Genomic DNA, 24,853 nt, shown 5'->3' on the forward strand with positions numbered 1-24,853 from the left:
CACACACACACACACACACACACACACACACATACACACACTGTGTTACTGTGGCATTAACACTGTATACCCCGGCAGTGGAAAGGACACCATCGTGTTCCTGCAGCAATCTGAATCTAAGTGTGTCATTAGTGAGTGTGTCATTAGTGAGTGTGTCATTAGTGAGTGTTTCATTAGTGAGTGTGTCATTAGTGAGTGTGTCATAATTGAGTGTGTCATTAGTGAGTGTGTCATTAGTGAGTGTGTCATTAGTGAGTGTGTCATTAGTGAGTGTTTCATTAGTGAGTGTTTCATTAGTGAGTGTTTCATTAGTGAGTGTGTCATTAGTGAGTGTGTCATTAGTGAGTGTGTCATTAGTGAGTGTGTCATCAGTGATTCTGTCATCAGTGAGTGTGTCATCAGTGAGTGTTTCATTAGTGAGTGTTTCATTAGTGAGTGTGTCATTAGTGAGTGTGTCATTAGTGAGTGTGTCATTAGTGAGTGTGTCATTAGTGAGTGTTTCATTAGTGAGTGTTTCATTAGTGAGTGTGTCATTAGTGAGTGTGTCATTAGTGAGTGTTTCATTAGTGAGTGTTTCATTAGTGAGTGTGTCATTAGTGAGTGTGTCATTAGTGAGTGTGTCATTAGTGAGTGTTTCATTAGTGAGTGTTTCATTAGTGAGTGTGTCATTAGTGAGTGTGTCATTAGTGAGTGTTTCATTAGTGAGTGTTTCATTAGTGAGTGTTTCATTAGTGAGTGTGTCATTAGTGAGTGTGTCATTAGTGAGTGTTTCATTAGTGAGTGTGTCATTAGTGAGTGTTTCATTAGTGAGTGTGTCATTAGTGAGTGTTTCATTAGTGATTCTGTCATTAATGATTCTGTCATTAGTGATTCTGTCATTAGTGATTCTGTCATCAGTGAGTGTGTCATCAGTGAGTGTTTCATTAGTGAGTGTGTCATTAGTGAGTGTGTCATTAGTGAGTGTGTCATTAGTGAGTGTTTCATTAGTGAGTGTGTCATTAGTGATTCTGTCATCAGTGAGTGTGTCATCAGTGAGTGTTTCATTAGTGAGTGTGTCATTAGTGAGTGTGTCATTAGTGAGTGTGTCATTAGTGAGTGTTTCATTAGTGAGTGTGTCATTAGTGAGTGTTTCATTAGTGAGTGTTTCATTAGTGAGTGTGTCATTAGTGAGTGTGTCATTAGTGAGTGTGTCATTAGTGAGTGTTTCATTAGTGAGTGTGTCATTAGTGAGTGTTTCATTAGTGAGTGTTTCATTAGTGAGTGTGTCATTAGTGACTGTGTCATTAGTGAGTGTGTCATTAGTGAGTGTTTCATTAGTGAGTGTTTCATTAGTGATTCTGTCATTGGTGATTCTGTCATTAGTGATTCTGTCATCAGTGTGTGTCATCAGTGAGTGTGTCATTAGTGAGTGTGTCATTAGTGAGTGTGTCATTAGTGATTCTGTCATCAGTGAGTGTGTCATTAGTGAGTGTGTCATTAGTGAGTGTGTCATTAGTGATTCTGTCATTAGTGATTCTGTCATTAGTGATTCTGTCATTAGTGAGTCTGTCATTTGTGAGTCTGTCATTAGTGAGTCTGTCATTAGTGAGTGTGTCTTTGTGTATTTATGTTTGCATCAGGAGGTCTGTCAAAAAAGGGACATAATAAGGTCAAACGTTAGCTAGCAAGGATCAAACCTGTCGTCAGGTGCAACGTTAGCAATGCAAATCTTCTTCTTCGCACATTACACATTAAGAAAAGGCTATATATTCAGATAGTTAAATCACAGTATCATAGACTAGTGTCAGAGCGGGTAATAATGACATGTAGCATGTAGCTAGCTAGCTATAAACAAAACTTAGCTACTTATCAACAACACACCAGATTCAGGTTTGACGGTAGAAACCTGTCGAATGTAATCCATAAGATGGTTGACCAACTTTATGGAAGCCCATTTTCACTAGAGTAGCTATTTCTCGAGCAAGGACAAGTACTAACCACACGTCTTGTCTGGAGCAGAGGTTTCACTGGGGAAGTTTGTTTTGCGTGACCCGGTGCCCCGGGTGTGCAGGGTTTGCTCATTTTCAACCATTCCATTGGTCCTCCTAAGGAGCACGGGGCTATGCAGAGCGAACTCGCCCAGTCTTTTCCAAGGAAACACAGTGTCACCACCTATTATTAGGCAAAAGGGGGCATAAATTGTTAACATAATTGTAATCCAAATCAAACCCTCAAGTAAGTCATGATGCAGTCACTTACCAAACTCTGACTTTATGACCAAAACTGCCCTATTTACTCATTGTAGTCAATTTTGACACTACAATGAATGTTTCTTTCTCATATCGATGACACAGAGGCCATCTAAAACTAGACAAGTTGGTTCTAAGGGGCAGTTGACCTTTAATAGTCAGACCAGGAACAGTGATCTAAAATGCATTCGGAAAGTATTCAGACCCTTTGACTTTTTCCACATTTTGTTACGTTACAGCCTTATTCTAAATTTGATTCAATAGTTTTTCCCCTCATCAATATACCATACTGACAAAGGAAAAAGGTATACAAAATCCCCCCCCGGAAATATTACATTTACAAAAGTATTCAGACCCTTTACTCAGTACTTTGTTGAAGCACCTTTCGCAGCAATTACAGGCTCGAGTCTTATTGGGTATGACGCTACAAGCTTGGCACACCTGTATTTGGGGAGTTTCTCCCATTCTTCTCTGCAGATACTCTCAAGCTCTGTCAGGTTGGATGGGGAGCATCAATGCACAGCTATTTTCTGGTCTCCCCAGAGATTTTCAATCGTGTTCAAGTCTGGGCTCTGACTGGGCCACTCAAGGACATTCAGAGACCTGTCCCGAAGCCACTCCTGGATTGCCTTGGCTGCGTGCTAAGGGTCATTGTCCCGTTGGTTGGGGAACCTTCGCCCCAGTCTGAGCTCCTAAGCACTCTGGAGCAGGTTTTCATCAAGAATCACTCTGTACTTTGCTCCGTTCATCTTCCCCTCAATCCTGACTAGTCTCCCAGTTCCTGCCGCTGAAAAACATCCCCACATCATGATGCTGCCACAACCGTGCTTCAAATCAAATGCGCCGAATACAACAGGTGTAGTAGACCTTACAGTGAAATGCTTATTTACAAGCCCTTAACCAACAATGCAGTTTGAAGAAAAATAAGTGTTAAGTAAAAAATTGAGAAGTAAAAAAGTTAAAGAGCAGCAGTAAATAACAATAGCGAGGCTGTATACAGGGGTTACCGGTACAGTCAATGTGCGTGGGCACAGGTTAGACGAGGTAATTGAGGTAATATATACATGTAGGTAGAGTTAAAGTCAATATGCATAGAGAATAAACAGAGATTAGCAGCAGCATAAAAGAGTGGGGGGGGGGGGGGGGGCAATGCAAATACTCTGGGTAGCCATTTGATTAGCTGTTCAGGACTCTTATGGCTTGGGGGTAGAAGCTGTTAAGAAGCCTTTTGGTCTTAGACTTGGCCCTCTGGTACCGCTTGTCATGCGGTAGTAGAGAGAACAGTCTATGACTGGGGTGGCTGGAGTCTTTCAACATTTTTAGGGCCTTTCTCTGACACCGCCTGGTATAGAGGTCCTGGATGGCAGGAAGCTTGGCCCCGGTGATGTACTGGGCCATACGCACTACCCTCTGTAGTGCCTTGCGGTCGGAGGCCGAGCACTTGCCATACCAGGCAGTGATGCAACCAGTCAGGATGCTCTCGATGGTGCAGCTGTAGAACTTTTTGAGGATCTGAGGACCCATGCCAAATCTTTTGAGTCTCCTGAGGGGGAACAGGTTTTGTCTCTGAATGTGGTACCAATGTCTCACTCTCCTTTTCCTTTACTTTTTTAACTTCCCTCTCTCACACACACATATACACACACACACAGTTATTACTGATACTGAGAGCCCAGACCTCCAGCTCTGTGTGTACACCTTTCTGCACACAGAAGAGACATCTTACTGACATGCCGTCAGGACTGCCCTCATCTCTCTCTCTAGCTCCTTCACTCCAAACCCCTGTCTGCCCCTTCCTTTTCCTCTAACCAGTAAATCCCCCCTTCACCCAACCAGAACCTCCACCCCCCTCCTCACAGCACCTAACCAGAACCCCCACCCCCCTACTCACAGCACCTAACCAGAACCCCCACTCCCCAACTCACAGCACCTAACCAGAACCCCCACTCCCCTCCTCACAGCACCTAACCAGAATCCCCACTCCCCTCCTCACAGCACCTAACCAGAACCTCCACCCCCCTCCTCACAGCACCTAAACAGACCCCCCCCCCCTACTCACAGCACATAACCAGAACCCCCACCCCCCTCCTCACAGCACCTAACCAGAACCCCCACCCCCCTCCTCACAGCACCTAACCAGAACCCCCACCCCCTCCTCACAGCACCTAACCAGAACCCCCACCCCCCTACTCACAGCACCTAACCAGAACCCCCACCCCCCCCTACTCATAGCACCTAACCAGAACCCACACTCCCCTCCTCAGAGCACCTAACCAGAACCCCCACCCCCCTCCTCACAGCACCTAACCAGAACCCCCACTCCCCTCCTCAGAGCACCTAACCAGAACCCCCACTCCCCTCCTCACAGCACCTAACCAGAACCCCCACCCCCCTACTCACAGCACCTAACCAGAACCCCCACTCCCCTCCTCACAGCACCTAACAAGAACCCTCGCTCCCCTCCTCACAGCACCTAACCAGAACCCCCACCCCCCTACTCACAGCACCTAACCAGAACCCCCCTACTCACAGCACCTACCAGAACCCCCACTCCCCTCCTCACAGCACCTAACCAGAACCCCCACCCCCTACTAACAGCACCTAACCAGAACCCCCACTCCCCTCCTCACAGCACCTAACCAGAACCCCCACCCCCTACTAACAGCACCTAACCAGAACCCCCACTCCCCAACACTCAGCACCTAACCAGAACCCCCACTCCCCTCCTCACAGCACCTAACCAGAACCCCCACCCCCCTACTCACAGCACCTAACCAGAACCCCCCTACTCACAGCACCTAACCAGAACCCCCACTCCCCTCCTCACAGCACCTAACCAGAACCCCCACCCCCCTACTCACAGCACCTAACCAGAACACCCACTCCCCTCCTCACAGCACCTAACCAGAACCCCCACCCCCCTACTCACAGCACCAACCAGAACCCCCACCCTCCTCCTCACAGCACCTAACCAGAACCCCCACCCCCCTACTCACAGCACCTAACCAGAACCCCCACTCCCCTCCTCAGAGCACCTAACCAGAACCCCCACTCCCCTCCTCAGAGCACCTAACCAGAACCCCCACTCCCCTCCTCAGAGCACCTAACCAGAACCCCCACTCCCCTCCTCAGAGCACCTAACCAGTACCCCCACCCCCCTACTCACAGCAGCTAACCAGAACCCACACTCCCCTCCTCAGAGCACCTAACCAGACCCCCCACCCCCTCCTCACAGCACCTAACCAGAACCCCCACTCCCCTCCTCACAGCACCTAACCAGAACCCCCACCCCCCTACTTACAGCACCTAACCAGAACCCCCACTCCCCTCCTCACAGCACCTAACCAGAACCCCCACTCCCCTCCTCACAGCACCTAACCAGAACCCCCACTCCCCTCCTCACAGCACCTAACCAGAAACCCCACTCCCCTCCTCAGAGCACCTAACCAGAACCCCCACCCCCCTACTCACAGCACCTAACCTGAACCCCCACCCCCCTCTTCACAGTACCTAACCAGAACCCCCACTCCCTACTCACAGCACCTAACCAGAACCCCCACCCCCCTACTCACAGCACCTAACCAGAACCTCCAACCCCCTCCTCACAGCACCTAACCAGATCCCCCACTCCCCTACTCACAGCACCTAACCAGAACCCCTACTCCCCTCCTCACAGCACCTAACCAGAACCCCCACCCCCCTACTCACAGCACCTAACCAGAACCCCCCTACTCACAGCACCTACCAGAACCCCCACTCCCCTCCTCACAGCACCTAACCAGAACCCCCACCCCCTACTAACAGCACCTAACCAGAACCCCCACTCCCCTCCTCACAGCACCTAACCAGAACCCCCACCCCCTACTAACAGCACCTAACCAGAAACCCCACTCCCCTACTCACAGCACCTAACCAGAACCCCCACCCCCCTACTCACAGCACCTAACCAGAACCTCCAACCCCCTCCTCACAGCACCTAACCAGATCCCCCACTCCCCTACTCACAGCACCTAACCAGAACCCCCACTCCCCTCCTCACAGCACCTAACCAGAACCCCCACCCCCCTACTCACAGCACCTAACCAGAACCCCCCTACTCACAGCACCTACCAGAACCCCCACTCCCCTCCTCACAGCACCTAACCAGAACCCCCACCCCCTACTAACAGCACCTAACCAGAACCCCCACTCCCCTCCTCACAGCACCTAACCAGAACCCCCACCCCCTACTAACAGCACCTAACCAGAACCCCCACTCCCCTCCTCACAGCACCTAACCAGAACCCCCACCCCCTCCTCACAGCACCTAACCAGAACCCCCACCCCCCTACTCACAGCACCTAACCAGAACCCCCACCCCCCTACTCACAGCACCTAACCAGAACCCACACTCCCCTCCTCAGAGCACCTAACCAGAACCCCCACCCCCCTCCTCACAGCACCTAACCAGAACCCCCACTCCCCTCCTCAGAGCACCTAACCAGAACCCCCACTCCCCTCCTCACAGCACCTAACCAGAACCCCCACCCCCCTACTCACAGCACCTAACCAGAACCCCCACTCCCCTCCTCACAGCACCTAACAAGAACCCTCACTCCCCTCCTCACAGCACCTAACCAGAACCCTCACCCCCCTACTCACAGCACCTAACCAGAACCCCCACTCCCTTCCTCACAGCACCTAACAAGAACCCCCACTCCCCTCCTCACAGCACCTAACCAGAACCCCCACCCCTCTACTCACAGCACCTAACCAGAACCCCCACTCCCCTACTCACAGCACCTAACCAGAACCCCCACCCCCCTACTCACAGCACCTAACCAGAACCCCCCCTCCCCTCCTCAGAGCACCTAACCAGAACCCCCACCCCCCTACTCACAGCACCTAACCAGACCCCCCACTCCCCTCCTCACAGCACCTAACCAGAACCCCCACCCCCCTCCTCACAGCACCTAACCAGAACCCCCACTCCCCTACTCACAGCACCTAACCAGAACCCCCACTCCCCAACTCACAGCACCTAACCAGAACCCCCACCCCCCTCCTCACAGCACCTAACCAGAACCCCCACATCCCTATTCACAGCACCTAACCAGAACCCCCACTCCCCTCCTCACAGCACCTAACCAGAACCCCCACTCCCCTCCTCAGAGCACCTGACCAGAACCCCCACTCCCCTCCTCACAGCACCTAACCAGATCCCCCACCCCCCTACTCACAGCACCTAACCAGAACCCCCACTCCCCTCCTCACAGCACCTAACAAGAACCCTCACTCCCCTCCTCACAGCACCTAACCAGAACCCCCACTCCCCTCCTCAGAGCACCTAACCAGAACCCCCACTCCCCTACTCACACCACATAACCAGAACCCCCACCCCCCTACTCACAGCACCTAACCAGAACCCCCACCCCCCTACTCACAGCACCTAACCAGAACCCCCACCCCCCTACTCACAGCACCTAACCAGAACCCACACTCCCCAACTCACAGCACCTAACCAGAACCCCCACCCCCCTCCTCACAGCACCTTACCAGAACCCCCACTCCCCTACTCACAGCACCTAACCAGAACCCCCACTCCCCCCCCCCATCATGTATCTGTTTTTACTGCTGGTGTTGTGTCATACGGTCACTGTCTCCACTCTCTGTTGTGTAAATATGACCCAGAGAGAAAGGGAGAGCAGTGACTTTCAAAGCCTCCTCTCTTTTTGTTCTTCTGAACAACAAACAACAAACATCATAGTGTTGAGTGGGGCATTGGATCAAAGGTTCACTAAATGTCTCAATCTTCTTTGTTCCCTGTCACACAAGCGCGCACAAACACACACACGTGCACACACAAACACACACACGCATGGCCTTGTCTTGTAAAACAGCCTCCACAATAACGGAGCAACAGAGCAGCGGAGAAATCAACATTGTAAAGCGCCAGACGCCAGCAGAGTTGGGCTTGAGAAGAAGGTGTCTGAGGACAGGTTGGCCTTAAGGTCTCACAGGATTTTTACATAGATCTGAGTGGGCATATAGTGGGATACCATGTTTCAGGATGCCTGGCTGTGTGGATGTCTTTGTCTACCTGTGTGTGTCTGTGAGCAGGCTTCGTGCATTTGTGTGTTTGTGTGTGTATGTGTGTAAGTGACTCATTGACTTGTGCTCTGTACTTCTATGCAAATTAGTCTGTTTACACGCCAGTCTGCTTAAATCCTCTCTTTCTCTCTCTCTGTTTTTCCCTCTCTGCCCTTCTCTCCTTTTCTCTCTCACTTTCTCTGTCTATCCCTCATTCTCTCACTCTCTCTTTCTCTCTCTCCATCTCTCTGTTCTCCTTCTCTGTCCTCTGGTTGAGAGTGGGGCTGTGGTTCTCTGTGGTCTGTGTGGATGTGTGTTACTGATGTGTGTTACTGATGTGTGTTACAGTTGTGCTGCTGATAGTGTTTGATAAAGACACAGAGTTGTATTTGATAAAGACACAGAGTTGTATTTGATAAAGACACAGAGTTGTATTTGATAAAGACACAGAGTTGTATTTGATGAAGACACAGAGTTGTATTAGATAAAGACACAGAGTTGTATTTGATAAAGACACAGAGTTGTATTTGATAAAGACACAGAGTTGTATTTGATAAAGACACAGAGTTGTATTTGATGAAGACACAGAGTTGTATTTGATAAAGATAAAGACACAGAGTTGTATTTGATAAAGACACAGAGTTGTATTTGATAAAGACACAGAGTTGTATTTGATAAACACAGGGTTTTATTTGATAAAGACACAGAGTTGTATTTGATAAAGACACAGAGTTGTATTTGATAAAGATAAAGACACAGAGTTGTATTCGATAAAGACACAGAGTTGTATTTGATGAAGATAAAGACACAGAATTGTATTTGATAAAGATGAAGACACAGAGTTGTATTTGATAAAGACACAGAGTTGTATTTGATGAAGACACAGAGTTGTATTAGATAAAGACACAGAGTTGTATTTGATAAACACAGGGTTTTATTTGATAAAGACACAGAGTTGTATTTGATAAAGACACAGAGTTGTATTTGATAAAGATAAAGACACAGAATTGTATTTGATAAAGATGAAGACACAGAGTTGTATTTGATAAAGACACAGTTGTATTTGATAAAGGTTGCACTCTTTTTTTTAGTTATTCTTGTTGTGCTGTTTAAGATAGGTGCACTTGATTCAGAAGCTCTGCACACTGGGTAGGCAAAGTGTTCCGCTTTTGAACCATTTCATTTGTCTGAAAAGACAAACTCCACCTACCCGGTGGACGGGGAGATCTGTGGCTAAATTGAGTGTGCCTACTGCGCTGGCCAATCAGATAGCTCAAATCACCGTGCCTAGCGCTTCCACGACCCTGGCCACATACTAGCCTATGTAAGATTTCCTAACTTTTAAAACTTTGATCAGAGAGAGACTGTCAAAGAATACAGCAAAGAGCTGCTGTTTTTATGAGTGAGTTCATGTTTAAGTTTTTATTTTGCACTATTACAAAACATAAAACACGGTTCTCCCTACTCCCACTTGCACTGCAGCTGCAATAAATGAGTAGCCAAGTGTATCGATAGCCCTGCATTTTTATTATTATTTGGAGCTCGTTCTGTCTATTTTAATATCAATAAATATTTCACTTTCTCTGGTCATAGGAACAACATGAATTTGTGCATGAGGCAGATGCCGTGCGACTCGAGTTTCGCCATCAGGTGTAAGACGGTGCCCCCTCTCTCTGGTCAGTCTCACTGTAGGAAAGGAAGGACAGAGCAGGGCTAGTGAGAGGCGGACCCTCTGCTGCTCTCTCCCTCCCTCCGCTGAGACTAATGCTGTGTTCAAAACAACTGGGAACTCAGAAATCTCTGACTTCCGACTTCAGTGCGTTCAAGACAACTGGGAACTTTTGAGATCCGACTCTGAAAAATCAGTCATCAAACTCGGAATTCCATGTCGGAAACTAGGTCATGTTTCTAGAGCTCTGACTTTGCGACCTGAAGATCATTGACGTCGTGATTTGACCTCAGGTTTTTTTTGTTCCCAAAAGCACCATGACCATCATATGCAGGTACCGTCAGTCCAGTAAAATAAAAAAGCAAATTATTTGCAAATTAGTTCAATTTATGCTAAGCTGTGCCTCACAAGTGATCAATTCTGTTATCAAAGCTTGAGTTTTGAAATATAATATGGTCTGAGAAGAACAATATTGGCGGGCCAGGCATATTGTTTATTTATTTTATTTCACCTTTATTTAACCAGGTTGGCCAGTTGAGAACAAGTTCTCATTTACAACTGCGACCTGGCCAAGATAAAGCAAAGCAGTGCGACAAAAAACAACAATACCGAGTTACACGTGAGATAAACAAACGTACAGTCAATAACACAATAGAAAAATATATGTACAGTGTGTGCAAATGGTGTAAGTAGGTAAGGCAATAAATAGGCCATAGTAGTGAAGTAATTACAATTTAGCAAATAACACTGGAGTGATAGATGTGCAGATGATGATGTGCAAGTAGAAATACTGGTGTGCAAAAGAGCAAAAAGTAAATTAAAACAATATGGGGATGAGGAAGGTAGTTGGGTGGGTTATTTACAGATGGACTATGTACAGCTGCAGTGATCGGTAAGCTGCTCAGATAGTTGATGTTTAAAGTAGTGAGGGAAATATAAGTCTCCAGCTTCAGCGATTTTGCAATTCGTTCCAGTTATTGGCAGCAGAGAACTGGAAGGAAAGGCGGCCAAAGGAAGAATTGGCTTTGGGGATGACCAGTGAAATATTCCTGCTGGAGCGTGTGCTACGGGTGGGTGTTGTTATGGTGACCAGTGAGCTGAGATAAGGCGGAGCTTTACCTAGCAAAGACTTATAGATGACCTGGAGCCAGTGGGTCTGGTGATGAATATGTAGCGAGGGCCAGCCGACGAGATCAAACAGGTCGCAGTGGTGGCTGGTATATGGGGCTTTGATGACAAAACGGATGGCACTGTAATAGTGGTGGCTGGTATATGGGGCTTTGGTGGCAGTGGTGGCTGGTATATGGGGCTTTGGTGGCAGTGGTGGCTGGTATATGGGGCTTTGATGACAAAACGGATGGCACTTTGATAGACTGCATCCAGTTTGGTGAGTAGAGTGTTGGAGGCTATTTTGTAAATGACATCGCCGAAGTTGAGGATCGGGAGGATAGTCAGTTTTATGAGGGTATGTTCGGCAGCGTGAGTGAAGGGGGCTTTGTTGCGAAATAGGAAGCCAATTATAGATTTAATTTTGGATTGGAGATGCTTAATATGAGTCTGGAAGGAGAGTTTACAGTCTAAACAGACACCTAGGTATTTGTACTTGTCCACATATTCTAAGTCAGAACCGTCCAGAGTAGTGATGCTAGTCGGGCGGGCGGGTGCGGACAGCGATCGGTCGAAAAGTATGCATTTAGTTTTACTAGCGTTGAAGAGCAGTTGGTGGCCACGGAAGGAGTGTTGTATGACATTGAAGCTCATTTGGAGGTTTGTTAAAATAAGCATGCCCCTTTCCAAAAATGTAGAACTAAGAACAGATATAGCCATTGGTTCACTCCAGACCTGACTGCCCTCGACCAGCACAAAACATCCTGTGGCGTACTGCACTAGCATCGAATTGTCCCCGCGATATGCACATTTTCAGGAACCAATACACACAGTCAGATAGGAAAGCAAAGGCTAGCTTTTTCGAACAGAAATTTGCATCCTGTAGCTCTAACTCCAAAAAGCTTTGGGACACTGTAAAGTCCATGGAGAATAAAAGCACCTACTCCCAGCTGCCCACTGCACTGAGGCTAGGAAACACTGTCACTACCGATAAATCCACGATAATCGAGAATTTCAATAAGCATTTCTCTACGGCTGGCCATGCTTTCCTCCTGGCTACCCCAACCCCGGCCAACAGCTCCGCACCCCCCGCAGCTACTTGCCCAAGCCTCCCCAGTGTCACGCCTGCTCCCACTCTTCCTCCCTGGCGCTCGAGGGCGCCAGGGGGGATATTGGACTCACCTGGACTCACTCAATCACCTGTTTATTACCTTCCCTATATTTGTCAGTTCCCCCAGCTCTGTTCCCCGCTGCTGAATTAATCCTAATTTGTCTTTGTTCCCCCTGTGCTAACGCTGTTCCTGTCTCGTTCTATGTCTGTTCCCTATTAAATGTTTGGCTCCCCGTAACTGCGTCGCCTCTCCAGTGTCATCCCTTGACACCCAGCTTCTCCTTCACCCAAATCCAGATTGCAGATGTTCTGAAAGAGCTGCAAAACCTGGACCCGTACAAATCAGCTGGGCTAGACAACCTGGACCCTCTCTTTATAAAATTATCCTCCGCCATTGTTGCAACCCCTATTACTAGTCTGTTCAACCTCTCTTTCGTATCGTCCGAGATTCCTGAAGATTGGAAAGCTTTCGCGGTCAACCCCCTCTTCAAAGGTAGTGACACTCTAGACCCAAACTGTTACAGACCTATATCCATCCTGCCCTGCCTTTCCAAAGTCTTTGAAAGCCAAGTTAACAAACAGATCACGGACCTTTTCAAATCCCACCGTACCTTCTCCTCTGTGCAATCCGGTTTCCAAGCTGGTCACGGGTGCACCTCAGCCACGCTCAATGTCCTAAACAATGTCATAACCACTAGCAATAAAAGACAGTACTGTGCAGCCGTCTTCATCGACCTGGCCAAGGCTTTCGATTCTGTCAATCACTGTATTCTTATCGGCAGACTCAACAGCCTTGGTTTCTCAAATGAATGCCTCGCCTGGTTCACCAACTACTTCTCAGATAGAGTTCAGTGTGCCAAATCGGAGAGGGCCTGTTGTCCGGACATCTGGCTGTCTCTATGGGGGTACCACAGGGTTCAATTCTCGGGCCGACTCTTTTCTCTGTATATATCAACAATGTCGCTCTTGCTGCGGGTGATTCCTTGATCCACCTCTACGCAGACAACACCATTCTGTATACATCTGGCCCTTCTTTCGACACTGTGTTAAGATGGTGAGGAAACTACTTTTAACGAACAACCAGACATCCTCTACTGACAGGATGAGGTCAATATCCTTCCAGGATACCCGGGCCAGGTCAATTAGAAAGGCCTACTCGCAGAAGTGTTTTAGGGAGCGTTGGACAGTGATGAGGGGTGGTCGTTTGACCGCGGACCCATAACGGATGCAGGCAATGATGCAGTGATAGCTGAGATCCTGATTGAAAACAGCAGAGGTGTTTGGATGGCAAGTTAGTCAGGATAATATCTATGAGGGTGCCCATGTTTACGGATTTAAGGTTGTACCTGGTGGGTTCCTTGATAGTTTGTGTGAGATTGAGGGCATCTGGTTTAGATTGTAAGATGGCGGGGTGTTAAGCATATCCCAGTTTAGGTCACCTAGCAGGAAGAACTCTGAAGACAGATGGGCGGCAATCAATTCACATATGGTGTCCCGGGCGCAGCTGGGAGCTGAGGGGTGTCTATAACAGGCGGCAACAGTAGATTGCAACTCTTCCCCCTTTGGCAGTTCTATCTTGACGGAACATTTTGTAGTTGGGGATGGAAATCTCAGAATTTCAGAATTGGTGGCCTTCCTAAGCCAATATGCTGTGATAATTTATTAAGCCTACTGCACAAACCTCATTCCTACACAACTGTTTTTATTAGGTTAAGTTGACATTTTTTAAGTTATGTTTTAAACAATTCTGAGCGGTAGATCTCGGCTTGCTTTTTGACTGCGAAAGTGACCTTGACTCAGAAAAGGTTGGTGACCAGTGCTCTACATGTTACATACAGGTAGAGTACTCAACATACATAGGTAAGTGCATTTGCGTGTGTGTATTAGAGGTTGTGTGTGTGATTGTTTGTGTGTCAATGAATTCATACTTGTATGTGTTTGTATATGAATATGAGTGTGTGTGTGTAAGTTTTCTGTTAAGTGTGAGGGTAGTTTTCCCGATGACACAGTCGCTTGGATTTTCAGTGTTCGTGGTATTCCTGTCGTCTCCATGGAGATTTCCATTAATGTGTCAGCCATGTGACTCCTCCCACTCTGCCCGCCACAACCATAGAAAACTCCTGCTCACATCCTCCCACAATACACACTGTGACTGTACAGTAAACAGTGCATTCGGAAAGTATTCAAACCCCTTGACTTTATCCACATTTTGTTATGTTACAGCCTTATTCTATATTGATTGAATTAGTTTTATCCCTCATCAAGCTACACACAGTACCCCATAATGACAAAGCAAAAATAGGTTTTCAGAAATGTTTGCAAGTACATAGATATTCAGACCCTTTACTCAGTACTTTGTTGAAGCGCCTTTGGCAGTGATTACAGCCTTGAGTCTTCTTGAGTATAACGCTACAAGCTTGGCACACCTGTATTTGGGGAGTTTCTACCATTCTTCTCTACAGATCCTCTCAAGCTTTGTCAGGTTGGATGGGGAGCGTCGCTGCACAGCTATTTTTAGATCTCTCTAGAGATGTTTGATCGGGTTCAAGTTCGGGCTCTGGCTGGGCCACTGAAGCACATTCAGAGACTTAGTCCCGAAGCCACTCCTGCGTTGTCTTGGCTGTGTGCTTACGGTCGTTGTCCTGTTGGAAGGTGAATCTTCACCCAGGTCTGAGGTCCTGAGCGCTCTGGAGAATGTTTTCATCAAGGATCTCTCTGTACTTTGCTCCGTTCATCTTTCCCTTGATCCTGACTAGTCTCCCAGTCCCTGCCGCTGAAAAACATCCCTGCAGCATGATGCTGCCACTACCATGCTTCACCGAAGGGATGGTGCCAGGTTGCATCCATACGTGACATTTGGCATTCAGGCCAAAGAGTTCAATCTTGGTTTCATCAGACCAGAGATTCTTCTTTCTCATGTTCTGAGAGTCTTTAGGTGCCTTTTGGCAAACTCCAAGCGGGCTGTCATGTGCCTTTTACTGAGGAATGGCTTCTGTCTAGCCACTCTACCATAAAGGCCTGATTGGTGGAGTGCTGCAGAGATGTCCTTCTAGAAGGTTCTCTCATCTCCACAGAGGAACTCTTGAGCTCTGTTAGAGTGACCATCGGGTTCTTGGTCATTTCCCTGACCAAGGCCCTTCTCCCCCGATTACTCAGTTTGGCCGGGTAGCCTGCTCTAGGAAGAGTCATGGTGGTTTGACACAATCCTGTCTCCAAGCTCAATGGACAATTCCTTCGACCTCATGACTTGGTTTTTGCTCTGACATTCACTGTCAACTGTGGGACCTTATGTAGACAGGTGTGTGCCTTTCCAAATCATGTCCAATCAATTGAATTCCCCCCAGGTGGACTCCAATCAAGTTGTAGAAACATCTCAAGGATGATCAATGGAACCAGGATGCACCTGAGCTCAATTACGAGTCTCATAGCAAAGGGTCTGAGTACTTATGTAAATAAGGGATTTATTCTTTTTTTATATAAACTTTTAATAAACTTTGCTTTGTCATTATGGGGTATTTTGTGTAGATTGATGAGAAAAACACATCTAATCAATTTTAGAATAAGGCTGTAACGTAGCAAGATGTGGAAAAAGTCAAGGGTTCTGAATACTTTCCGAATGCACTGTATATGAGTGTGTATGTGTGTTTGTGTGTGTCTATCTACTTTCCGTAACTAAGTGCGTGTGCAGTACTCTGTCTCTCTGTAGACTATATGTAGGTAGTGTGTGTGTGTTATCTCTCTGTAGACTATATGTAGGTAGTGTGTGTGTTAGATCTTTGTAGACTATATGTAGGTAGTGTGTGTTTGTGTTATCTCTCTGTAGACTATATGTAGGTATAGTGTGTGTGTGTTATCTCTCTGTAGACTATATGTAGGTAGTGTGTGTGTGTGTTAGATCTCTGTAGACTATATGTAGGTAGCGTGTGTGTGTTATCTCTCTGTAGACTATATGTAGGTAGTGTGTGTTTGTGTTACCTCTCTGTAGACTATATGTAGGTAGTGTGTGTTTGTGTTACCTCTCTGTAGACTATATGTAGGTAGTGTGTGTGTGTGTTATCTCTCTGTAGACTATATGTAGGTAGTGTGTGTGTGTGTTATCTCTCTGTAGACTATATGTAGGTAGTGTGTGTGTTAGATCTCTGTAGACTATATGTAGGTAGTGTGTGTTTGTGTTATCTCTCTGTAGACTATATGTAGGTATAGTGTGTGTGTGTTATCTCTCTGTAGACTATATGTAGGTAGTGTGTGTTTGTGTTACCTCTATGTAGACTATATGTAGGTAGTGTGTGTTTGTGTTACCTCTCTGTAGACTATATGTAGGTCATGTGTGTTTGTGTTATCTCTGTAGACTATATGTAGGTAGTGTGTGTGTGTGTTATCTCTCTGTAGACTATATGTAGGTAGTGTGTGTGTGTTATCTCTCTGTAGACTATATGTAGGTAGTGTGTGTGTTAGATCTCTGTAGACTATATGTAGGTAGTGTGTGTGTGTTATCTCTCTGTAGACTATATGTAGGTCGTGTGTGTGTTATCTCTCTGTAGACTATATGTAGGTAGTGTGTGTGTGTTATCTCTATGTAGACTATATGTAGGTAGTGTGTGTGTTATCTCTATGTAGACTATATGTAGGTAGTGTGTGTGTGTTATCTCTCTGTAGACTATATGTAGGTAGTGTGTGTGTGTTATCTCTATGTAGACTATATGTAGGTAGTGTGTTTGTTAGATCTATGTAGACTATATGTAGGTAGTGTGTGTGTTAGATCTCTGTAGATGTAGGTTGTGTGCGTTATGTAGAGCTAGGAGAGGGTTCTATAAATAAATCAGTCTGCAGTGGGCTCACAGGCGGAACAATCTATCTGACACCGGGGGGGGGGGGGGGGGGGGGGCAAAGCTGTCATTAAGGCTAAGGGTGGCTACTTTGAAGAATCTCAAATGTAAAATATATTTTGATTTGTTTAACACATTTTTGGTTACTGCATGATTCAATATGTGTTATTTCATAGTTTGATGTCTTCACTACTATTCTACAATGTAAAATGTTTTAGAAATAAAGAAAATCCGTGGAATGAGTAGGTGTGTCCAAATACTTTATTGGTTAGATATTTTCTTCTTGGGAGAGAATGTTTTTCATACATTCTGGTAATCTACCAGAGCAACCAAAGACTAAACTACAGATACAGTAGCAGACAAACCTGACTTCTTTCAGTCAGCTGAGAGCCAGAGAGATGTTTTCAATCCTCAACACATCTTCATTTAACCCTGTGTTTTCTATAGGCTACAGCTGGACTTATTACCGCAGGGCCAGCGTTCTCTTGAACTGGTGTGTATGGGAGAATGGGTGACCACATCTCATTTGTTGCCTAGATGATGTTGGAATGTGCAGCGCTACATCCCCATTGGAAAGGGGATTAGGGTCTTCAAAAAACTGGAGGCCTAAATCACTGTCGTGTTTGGACTACAACATCCTCTTAACGTTTCTGAATAGTCTTTCTATGCTTGTGTTTATAGATCAGTTAAGAGTTTGACCAAAATAATGGAAACACCATGCATGCGCCCCTCCGTGGGGGATAGATCCAGAATCTCCTAAATCTCTAACATGTATTGACTCATGAGGTTGAATACTTCCAAGACATATTAGTGTTTTTTTCATATGTTCGAATGTTTCTTCCACATTGACAGAGTATTTTGTGTAGATTGTTGACAATTAAATACATTTTAATCCCACTTTGTAACACAACAAAATGTGGAAAAAGTGTGAATACTTTGTGAACACACTGTATTTCCCACGGTCTGCATTCCATTGACCTCTTTATCACATTAATAACCTCTCTGTCCCCTTCTCTCTCCCCTCTCTACCTCTCTCTCTCTACCTCTGTCTTCTCTCCCCCCCTCTCTCTCTCTCTCTCTCTCAACCTCTTTCTCTCCCTGTCTTCCTTCTCCGCCCCTCTTTTTTTTCTTTACCTCTCTCCCCCCTCTTGCTCTCTCCACCTCTCTCTCACCCTGTCTTCTCCCCCTCCCCTCTCTCTCTTTTTTTTCTCTCTCTCCCTGTCTCTCCCCCCTCACTCTCTCGATCTCTCTCTTTTACTCTCTGTCTTTGCCAGGTGATGGAGGTGAAGGGTCAGATGATTCATGTCCCAGAATCCTCTACTCTGATGTTCCTGGGTTCCCCCCGGGTGGACAAGCTGGAGGAGTTGATGGGCAGGGGCCTCTACCTGTCAGACATCCCCATCCACGACGCCACGCGTGATGTCATACTGGTGGGACAGCAGGCCAAGGCACAGGACGGCCTCAAGAACAGGATGGACAAACTCAAGGTACAGTCACACACACATGCAATATACACACACACACACGTACACACACACACAGTCACACACACATACACGTGTGCTCACACTCATTATTCTGTCATGTAGATATTCAGCCGTGGACTCATCCGTTTTCAGAAGAAGAGGGGACTCGTCGGTCACTAAACGTTTACTCCATCATCCATATTCTACTATATCCCTCTGCTCTTCCCCAGGCCACTCTAGAAAAGACACACCAAGCTCTAGAAGAGGAGAAGAGGAGGACAGTAGACCTTCTCTACTCCATTTTTCCTGGTGACGTGGCCCAGAAGCTGTGGCAGGGGGAGTCTGTCCCCGCCAGGAAGTTTGATGATGTCACCATGTTGTTCTCTGACATCGTGGGCTTCACGGCAGTGTGTGCCCAGTGTACCCCCATGCAGGTCATCAGCATGCTCAACGAGCTCTACACACGCTTCGACTACCAGTGTGGAATACTGGATGTGTATAAGGTATGAACAGACACCTGTTTGCACATGCACATACTGTGCACTCAGTGCATGCGTGTTATATGTGTCAGGGTTGGGGTCGATTCTGAATTGAGTTGTGAATTGTTCTTTAATTCCAATTCAATTATTTGAAAAATAATTTGAATTGAATTGCAATTCAATTATTGCATTTGAATTGAATTTGAATTGGCCACACCCCACAGGAAGCAGAATTTGAATTAAATTTGAATTAAAGGAATTAGAATTTAATTCAATGAAATTCAAATGCCTTATTTATTCTACACATCACCAGAGCAATGTTTATTTTGACATCATGCATGGTTACCAATACCATTTAGCATAAGGTTGAAACATTTCATCTTTAAAACTCATTCTCTTTAACAATTTTAAATAATTACAGTGGTCTGGAAATATTCAAAGATCATGTTGTCGGTTGTCCATAATAATTCATAATTCCCTTAATGTTTTGAAATATCAGAATAAATGTTTTTTTTCTTACCATAATGCATTAGATCAAACACTGCCGTATGGAAGGGAACAATCTAACATCTCATGACAAAGAAAAATACTGTTTGACATGTTTCAGTTATAATAAAACGTATATTTCATATGGTATGTGTATTGTTTGCATTAATAAGTGGCATATCCTTTTTATAAAATATTTGTCAAATTAATGAGACTTTCATGTTTCACATCTCAGTTGATTCAAATTATATTCCATTTCTTCTTCCTGTGGGGTGTGGCCAATTCAAATTCAATTCAAAGTTATTGTTCACAATTGACTCCAACCCTGATATGTGTCATCTGTCCACATAGGAGAGGTTTAGTGCAATTGAGTAATGGTGCTGCCGTGGGTAAATACAAGGATCAATCAAGTTGTTTTAAATCAGCAACGTGTGTGTGTGTGTGTGCGTGTGCATACGTATGTGGAAAAACACACTGATTAATGGCCAATGTAACGGTGCTTAACATGAGTGTGTCAGTACTGGCTGCCTGACAGAGTGGCATTACAGCAAGGCCCAGTGCGTCCATTAACAACCATCACTCCCTCTATCCGTCCATTAACAACCATCACTCCCTCTATCCATCCATTAACAACCATCACTCCCTCTATCCATCCATTAACAACCATCACTCCCTCTATCCGTCCATTAACAACCATCACTCCCTCTATCCATCCATTAACAACCATCACTCCCTCTATCCGTCCATTAACAACCATCACTCCCTCTATCCATCCATTAACAACCATCACTCCCTCTATCCGTCCATTAACAACCATCACTCCCTCTATCCGTCCATTAACAACCATCACTCCCTCTATCCGTCCATTAACAACCATCACTCCCTCTATCCATCCATTAACAACCATCACTCCCTCTATCCGTCCATTAACAACCATCACTCCCTCTATCCATCCATTAACAACCATCACTCCCTCTATCCATCCATTAACAACCATCACTCCCTCTATCCATCCATTAACAACCATCACTCCCTCTATCCATCCATTAACAACCATCACTCCCTCTATCCATCCATTAACAACCATCACTCCCTCTATCCATCCATTAACAACCATCACTCCCTCTATCCATCCATTAACAACCATCACTCCCTCTATCCGTCCATTAACAACCATCACTCCCTCTATCCATCCATTAACAACCATCACTGCCTCTATCCATCCATTAACAACCATCACTCCCTCTATCCGTCCATTAACAACCATCACTCCCTCTATCCATCCATTAACAACCATCACTGCCTCTATCCGTCCATTAACAACCATCACTCCCTCTATCCGTCCATTAACAACCATCACTCCCTCTATCCATCCATTAACAACCATCACTGCCTCTATCCGTCCATTAACAACCATCACTCCCTCTATCCATCCATTAACAACCATCACTCCCTCTATCCATCCATTAACAACCGTCACTCCCTCTATCCATCCATTAACAACCATCACTCCCTCTATCCATCCATTAACAACCATCACTCCCTCTATCCACCCATTAACAACCATCACTCCCTCTATCCGTCCATTAACAACCATCACTCCCTCTATCCGTCCATTAACAACCATCACTCCCTCTATCCATCCATTAACAACCATCACTCCCTCTATCCACCCCTCCATCACTACATCAGCTCTCGTCCTTCGCTAGGGTTTGATCCAGCAGAGATACAGACAGTTTTTCTTTCCCTTCCCTTCCTCTCTCTTCACCCTTCCACTTTTTTACTATGGCTCTTCCCCTAATCTCTTTCTACTACCATTTTCTCTTGTTTCCACTTTCACCTTTCTCCCTCTCTCTTTTCCTGCTTCATGTGAGGAGAGAGAGAGAGAACCTTATGTTCCCATTGTCATGGTTACTTTGGATAAATGATTGTGACTGGCTGAAAATGAGAGTTGTGTTTCTTGTTGTCAGGTACAGCTTTTGAGTGTTTTTTTAAAAGTTGTTTTATAATTTTTTATTATGAAAATATTTAAATTTGATGAAAATACTGAAATCAAATCAACTGAAATGCTCATGGCTTCATGGAGTCTCCTCCAATCCCCATGTAGATTGAGACTATAGGCGACGCCTACTGTGTTGCGGGCGGGCTCCACCAGAAGATTGACAGCCATGCCAAGCCAATCGCACTCATGGCCCTGAAGATGATGGAGCTGTCAGAGGAGGTGTTAACGCCGGACAGCAAATCCATCAAGGTGAGTCTTCGCTTGGCACGGGGAGGGGGGCACTTTCTCCCTGACTTACTTTTTCTGTCTTATTTTCTCTCTCCCTTTTCACTCCCCCTCTCTCTCTTTCTCTCTCTCCCTCCCTTTCTCTCCCTTTTCACCCTCTCCTCCTACTCTGTCTCTGTCTCTCTTCTCATTCAAATTTAAATGTGGTTTACACCTATAATTTAAAGCATCTGTAAGCTAATCATTGCGGTGCTGTGTTGCGCTATTGTGTTGTACTAGCTGTTTTGTGCTGTGTTGTGTTGTTATGTGCTGTGCTGTGCTAGCTGTGATGTTCCACAGACAGAAGGGGTAACACAGACACGTCCCAAGGGCTATAACGCTGAAGAATCCTTTTAGAGCGTTTTCTCATCAAATCAAAGTTTATTTGTCACGTGCGCCGAATACATCAGGTGTAGACCTTACAGTGAAATGCTTACTTACAGGCTCTAACCAAGAGTGCAAAAAAGGTGTTAGGTGAATAATAGGTAAGTAAAGAAATAACAACAACAGTAAAAAGACAGTGAAACATAACAGTAGCGAGGCTATATACAGGCACCGGTTAGTCAGGCTGATTGAGGTAGTATGTACATATAGATATGGTTAAAGTGACTATGCATATATGACAAACAGAGAGTAGCAGTAGCGTTAAAGAGGGGTTGGTGGGTGGCGGGACACAATGCAGGTAGCCCGGTTAGCCAATGTGCGGGAGCACTGGTTGGTCGGGCCAATAAGTTAGTATGTACATTTCATTTAAATTTTACCTTTATTTAACTAGGCAAGTCAGTTAAGAACATATTCTTATTTTCGATGACGGCCAAGAACAGTGGGTTAACTGCCTTGTTTAGTGGCAGAACAACAGATTTTTACCTTGTCAGCTCGGGGATTCGATCTTGCAACCTTTCAGTTACCAGCCCAACGCTCTAACCACTAGGCTACCTGCCGCCACCACATGAACGTATAGTTAAAGTGACTATGCATATATGATAAACAGAGAGTAGCAGCAGCGTAAAGGAGGGGTTGGGGGGGGGACACACAATGCAAATAGTACGGGTAGCCATTTGATTACCTGTTCAGGAGTCTTATGGCTTGGGGCTAAAAACTGTTGAGAAGCCTTTTTGTCCTAGACTTGGCACTCCGGTACCGCTTGCTATGCGGTAGTAGAGAGAACAGTCTATGACTGGGATGGCTGGAGTCTTTGACAATTTAGGGCCTTCCTCTGACACTGCCTGGTGTAGAGGTCCTGGATGGCAGGCAGCTTAGCCCCAGTGATGTACTGGCCCGTACGCACTACCCTCTGTAGTGCCTTGCGGTCAGAGGCTGAGCAATTGCTGTACCAGGCAGTGACGCAACCAGTCAGGATGCTCTCGATGTTGCAGCTGTATAACCTTTTGAGGATCTCAGGACCCATGCCAAATCTTTTTCGTTTCCTAAGGGGGAATAGGCTTTATTGTGCCCTCTTCATGACCGTCTTGGTGTGTTTGGACCATTCTAATTTGTTGTTGATGTGGACACCAAGGAACTTGAAGCTCTCAACCTGCTCCACTACAGCCCCGTCGATGAGAATGGGGTCCTCCTTTTCCAGTAGTCCACAATCATCTCCTTAGTCTTGGTTACGTTGAGGGAGAGGTTGTTATTCTGGCACTACCCGGCCAGGTCTCTGACCTCCCTATAGGCTGTCTCGTCATTGTCGGTGATCAGGCCTACCACTGTTGTCGTCTGCAAAATTAATGATGGTGTTGGAGTCGTGCCTGGCCATGCAGTCGTGGGTGAACAGGGAATACAGGAGGGGACTGAGCACGCACCCCTGAGGGGCTCCAGTGTTGAGGATCAGCATGGCAGATGTGTTGCTACCTACCCTCACCACCTAGGGGCAGCCCGTCAGGAAATCCAGGATCCACCACCAAATATTGTAGTGCCCAAGTCCTAAAGCAATGGGACTCCCTAAATCTTTCTCAGATTATTACCAATCCCACAAAGTATGACTCCAAACACCCAGAAAAGGCTACTTTTCTTGATGTTATCCTCACAAATAATCCTGATAGGTATCAGTCTGGTGTTTTCTGTAATGACCTTAGTGATCACTGTTTTACAGGCTGTGTTCATAATGGCTGCTCAGTGAAACCACCTGTCCTGATTTGTCATAGACGCTTGCTAAAACACTTTAATGAGCAAGCCTTCCTTCATGAACTGGCCTCTGTAAAATGGTATAGAATCAGCTTGATCCCCTCTGTCGAAGACACTTGAACCTTCTTTTTTGATATTTTCAGTGGTGTTGTTAACAAACACACCCCCGTAAAGAAAATGAGAATTTAAAACAGGTTCAGCCCCTTGTTTGACCGTGATCTTCCAGTGTTACTGCACCTCAAGAATGGCTGACTGGCTCTCGTTCAGGCAAATGAGAAATAAGTGCACTCAGGCTATCTGGAAGGGAAAAGTTAGTTACTTTAAGGAGCAGTTCTCTCTCTGTGGGACTAACCCCAAGAAGTTCTGGAAAACGGTTAAAGACCTGGAGAATAAACCCTCCTCCTCATAGCTGCCCATGTCCCTTAAAGTTGATGATGTGGTTGTTACTGACAAGAAGCACATGGCTGAGCTCTTTAATCACCACTTCATTAAGTCAGGATTCCTATTTGACTCAGCCATGCCTCCTTGCCCATCCAACATTTCCTCATCTCCCACCCCTTCTAATGCAACTATCCCCGATGCTTCTCCGTCTTTTTTCCCCTGCCCCGCTACAGAGTTTCTCCCTGCAGGTAGTCACTGAGTCCGAGGTACTAGAGGAGCTCCTGAAACTTGACCCCAAACAAACCATCTGGGTCAGATGGTTTAGACCTGTTCTTCTTTAAGGTTGCTGCCCCTATCACCGCCAAACCTATCTCCAACCTTTTTAACCTGTCTCTCCTTTCTGGGGAGGTTCCCATTGCTTGGAAGGCAGCCACGGTTTATGCTTTATTTAAAGGGGGGGGGATCAAGCTGATCCTAACTGTTATAGGCCTATTTCTATTTTGCCCTGTTTATCAAAAGTGTTAGAAAAACTTGTCAATAATCAACTGACTGGCTTTCTTGATGTCTATAGTATTCTCTCTGGTATGCAATCTGGTTTCTGCTCAGGTTATGGATATGTCACCGCAACCTTAAAGGTCCTC

General features: G+C 46.0%; 1 protein-coding gene across 1 annotated transcript in view; it reads left to right on the forward strand.

Moving 5' to 3' along the window:
- Window positions 1-24,853, forward strand: part of LOC106591258 (guanylate cyclase soluble subunit alpha-2) — a 140,918-nt gene that overhangs the window by 89,630 nt on the left and 26,435 nt on the right. The window contains exons 5-7 of the mRNA XM_045703993.2: window positions 18,285-18,497; window positions 18,707-18,979; window positions 21,549-21,692. Coding sequence (XP_045559949.1) covers window positions 18,285-18,497; window positions 18,707-18,979; window positions 21,549-21,692 — 630 coding nt within the window. The remainder of the gene's footprint in view (window positions 1-18,284; window positions 18,498-18,706; window positions 18,980-21,548; window positions 21,693-24,853) is intronic.

The sequence above is a fragment of the Salmo salar genome, chromosome 20, assembly GCF_965601325.2.
Source record: "Salmo salar chromosome 20, fSalSal1, whole genome shotgun sequence".
Classification (NCBI taxonomy): Eukaryota; Metazoa; Chordata; class Actinopteri; order Salmoniformes; family Salmonidae; genus Salmo; species Salmo salar.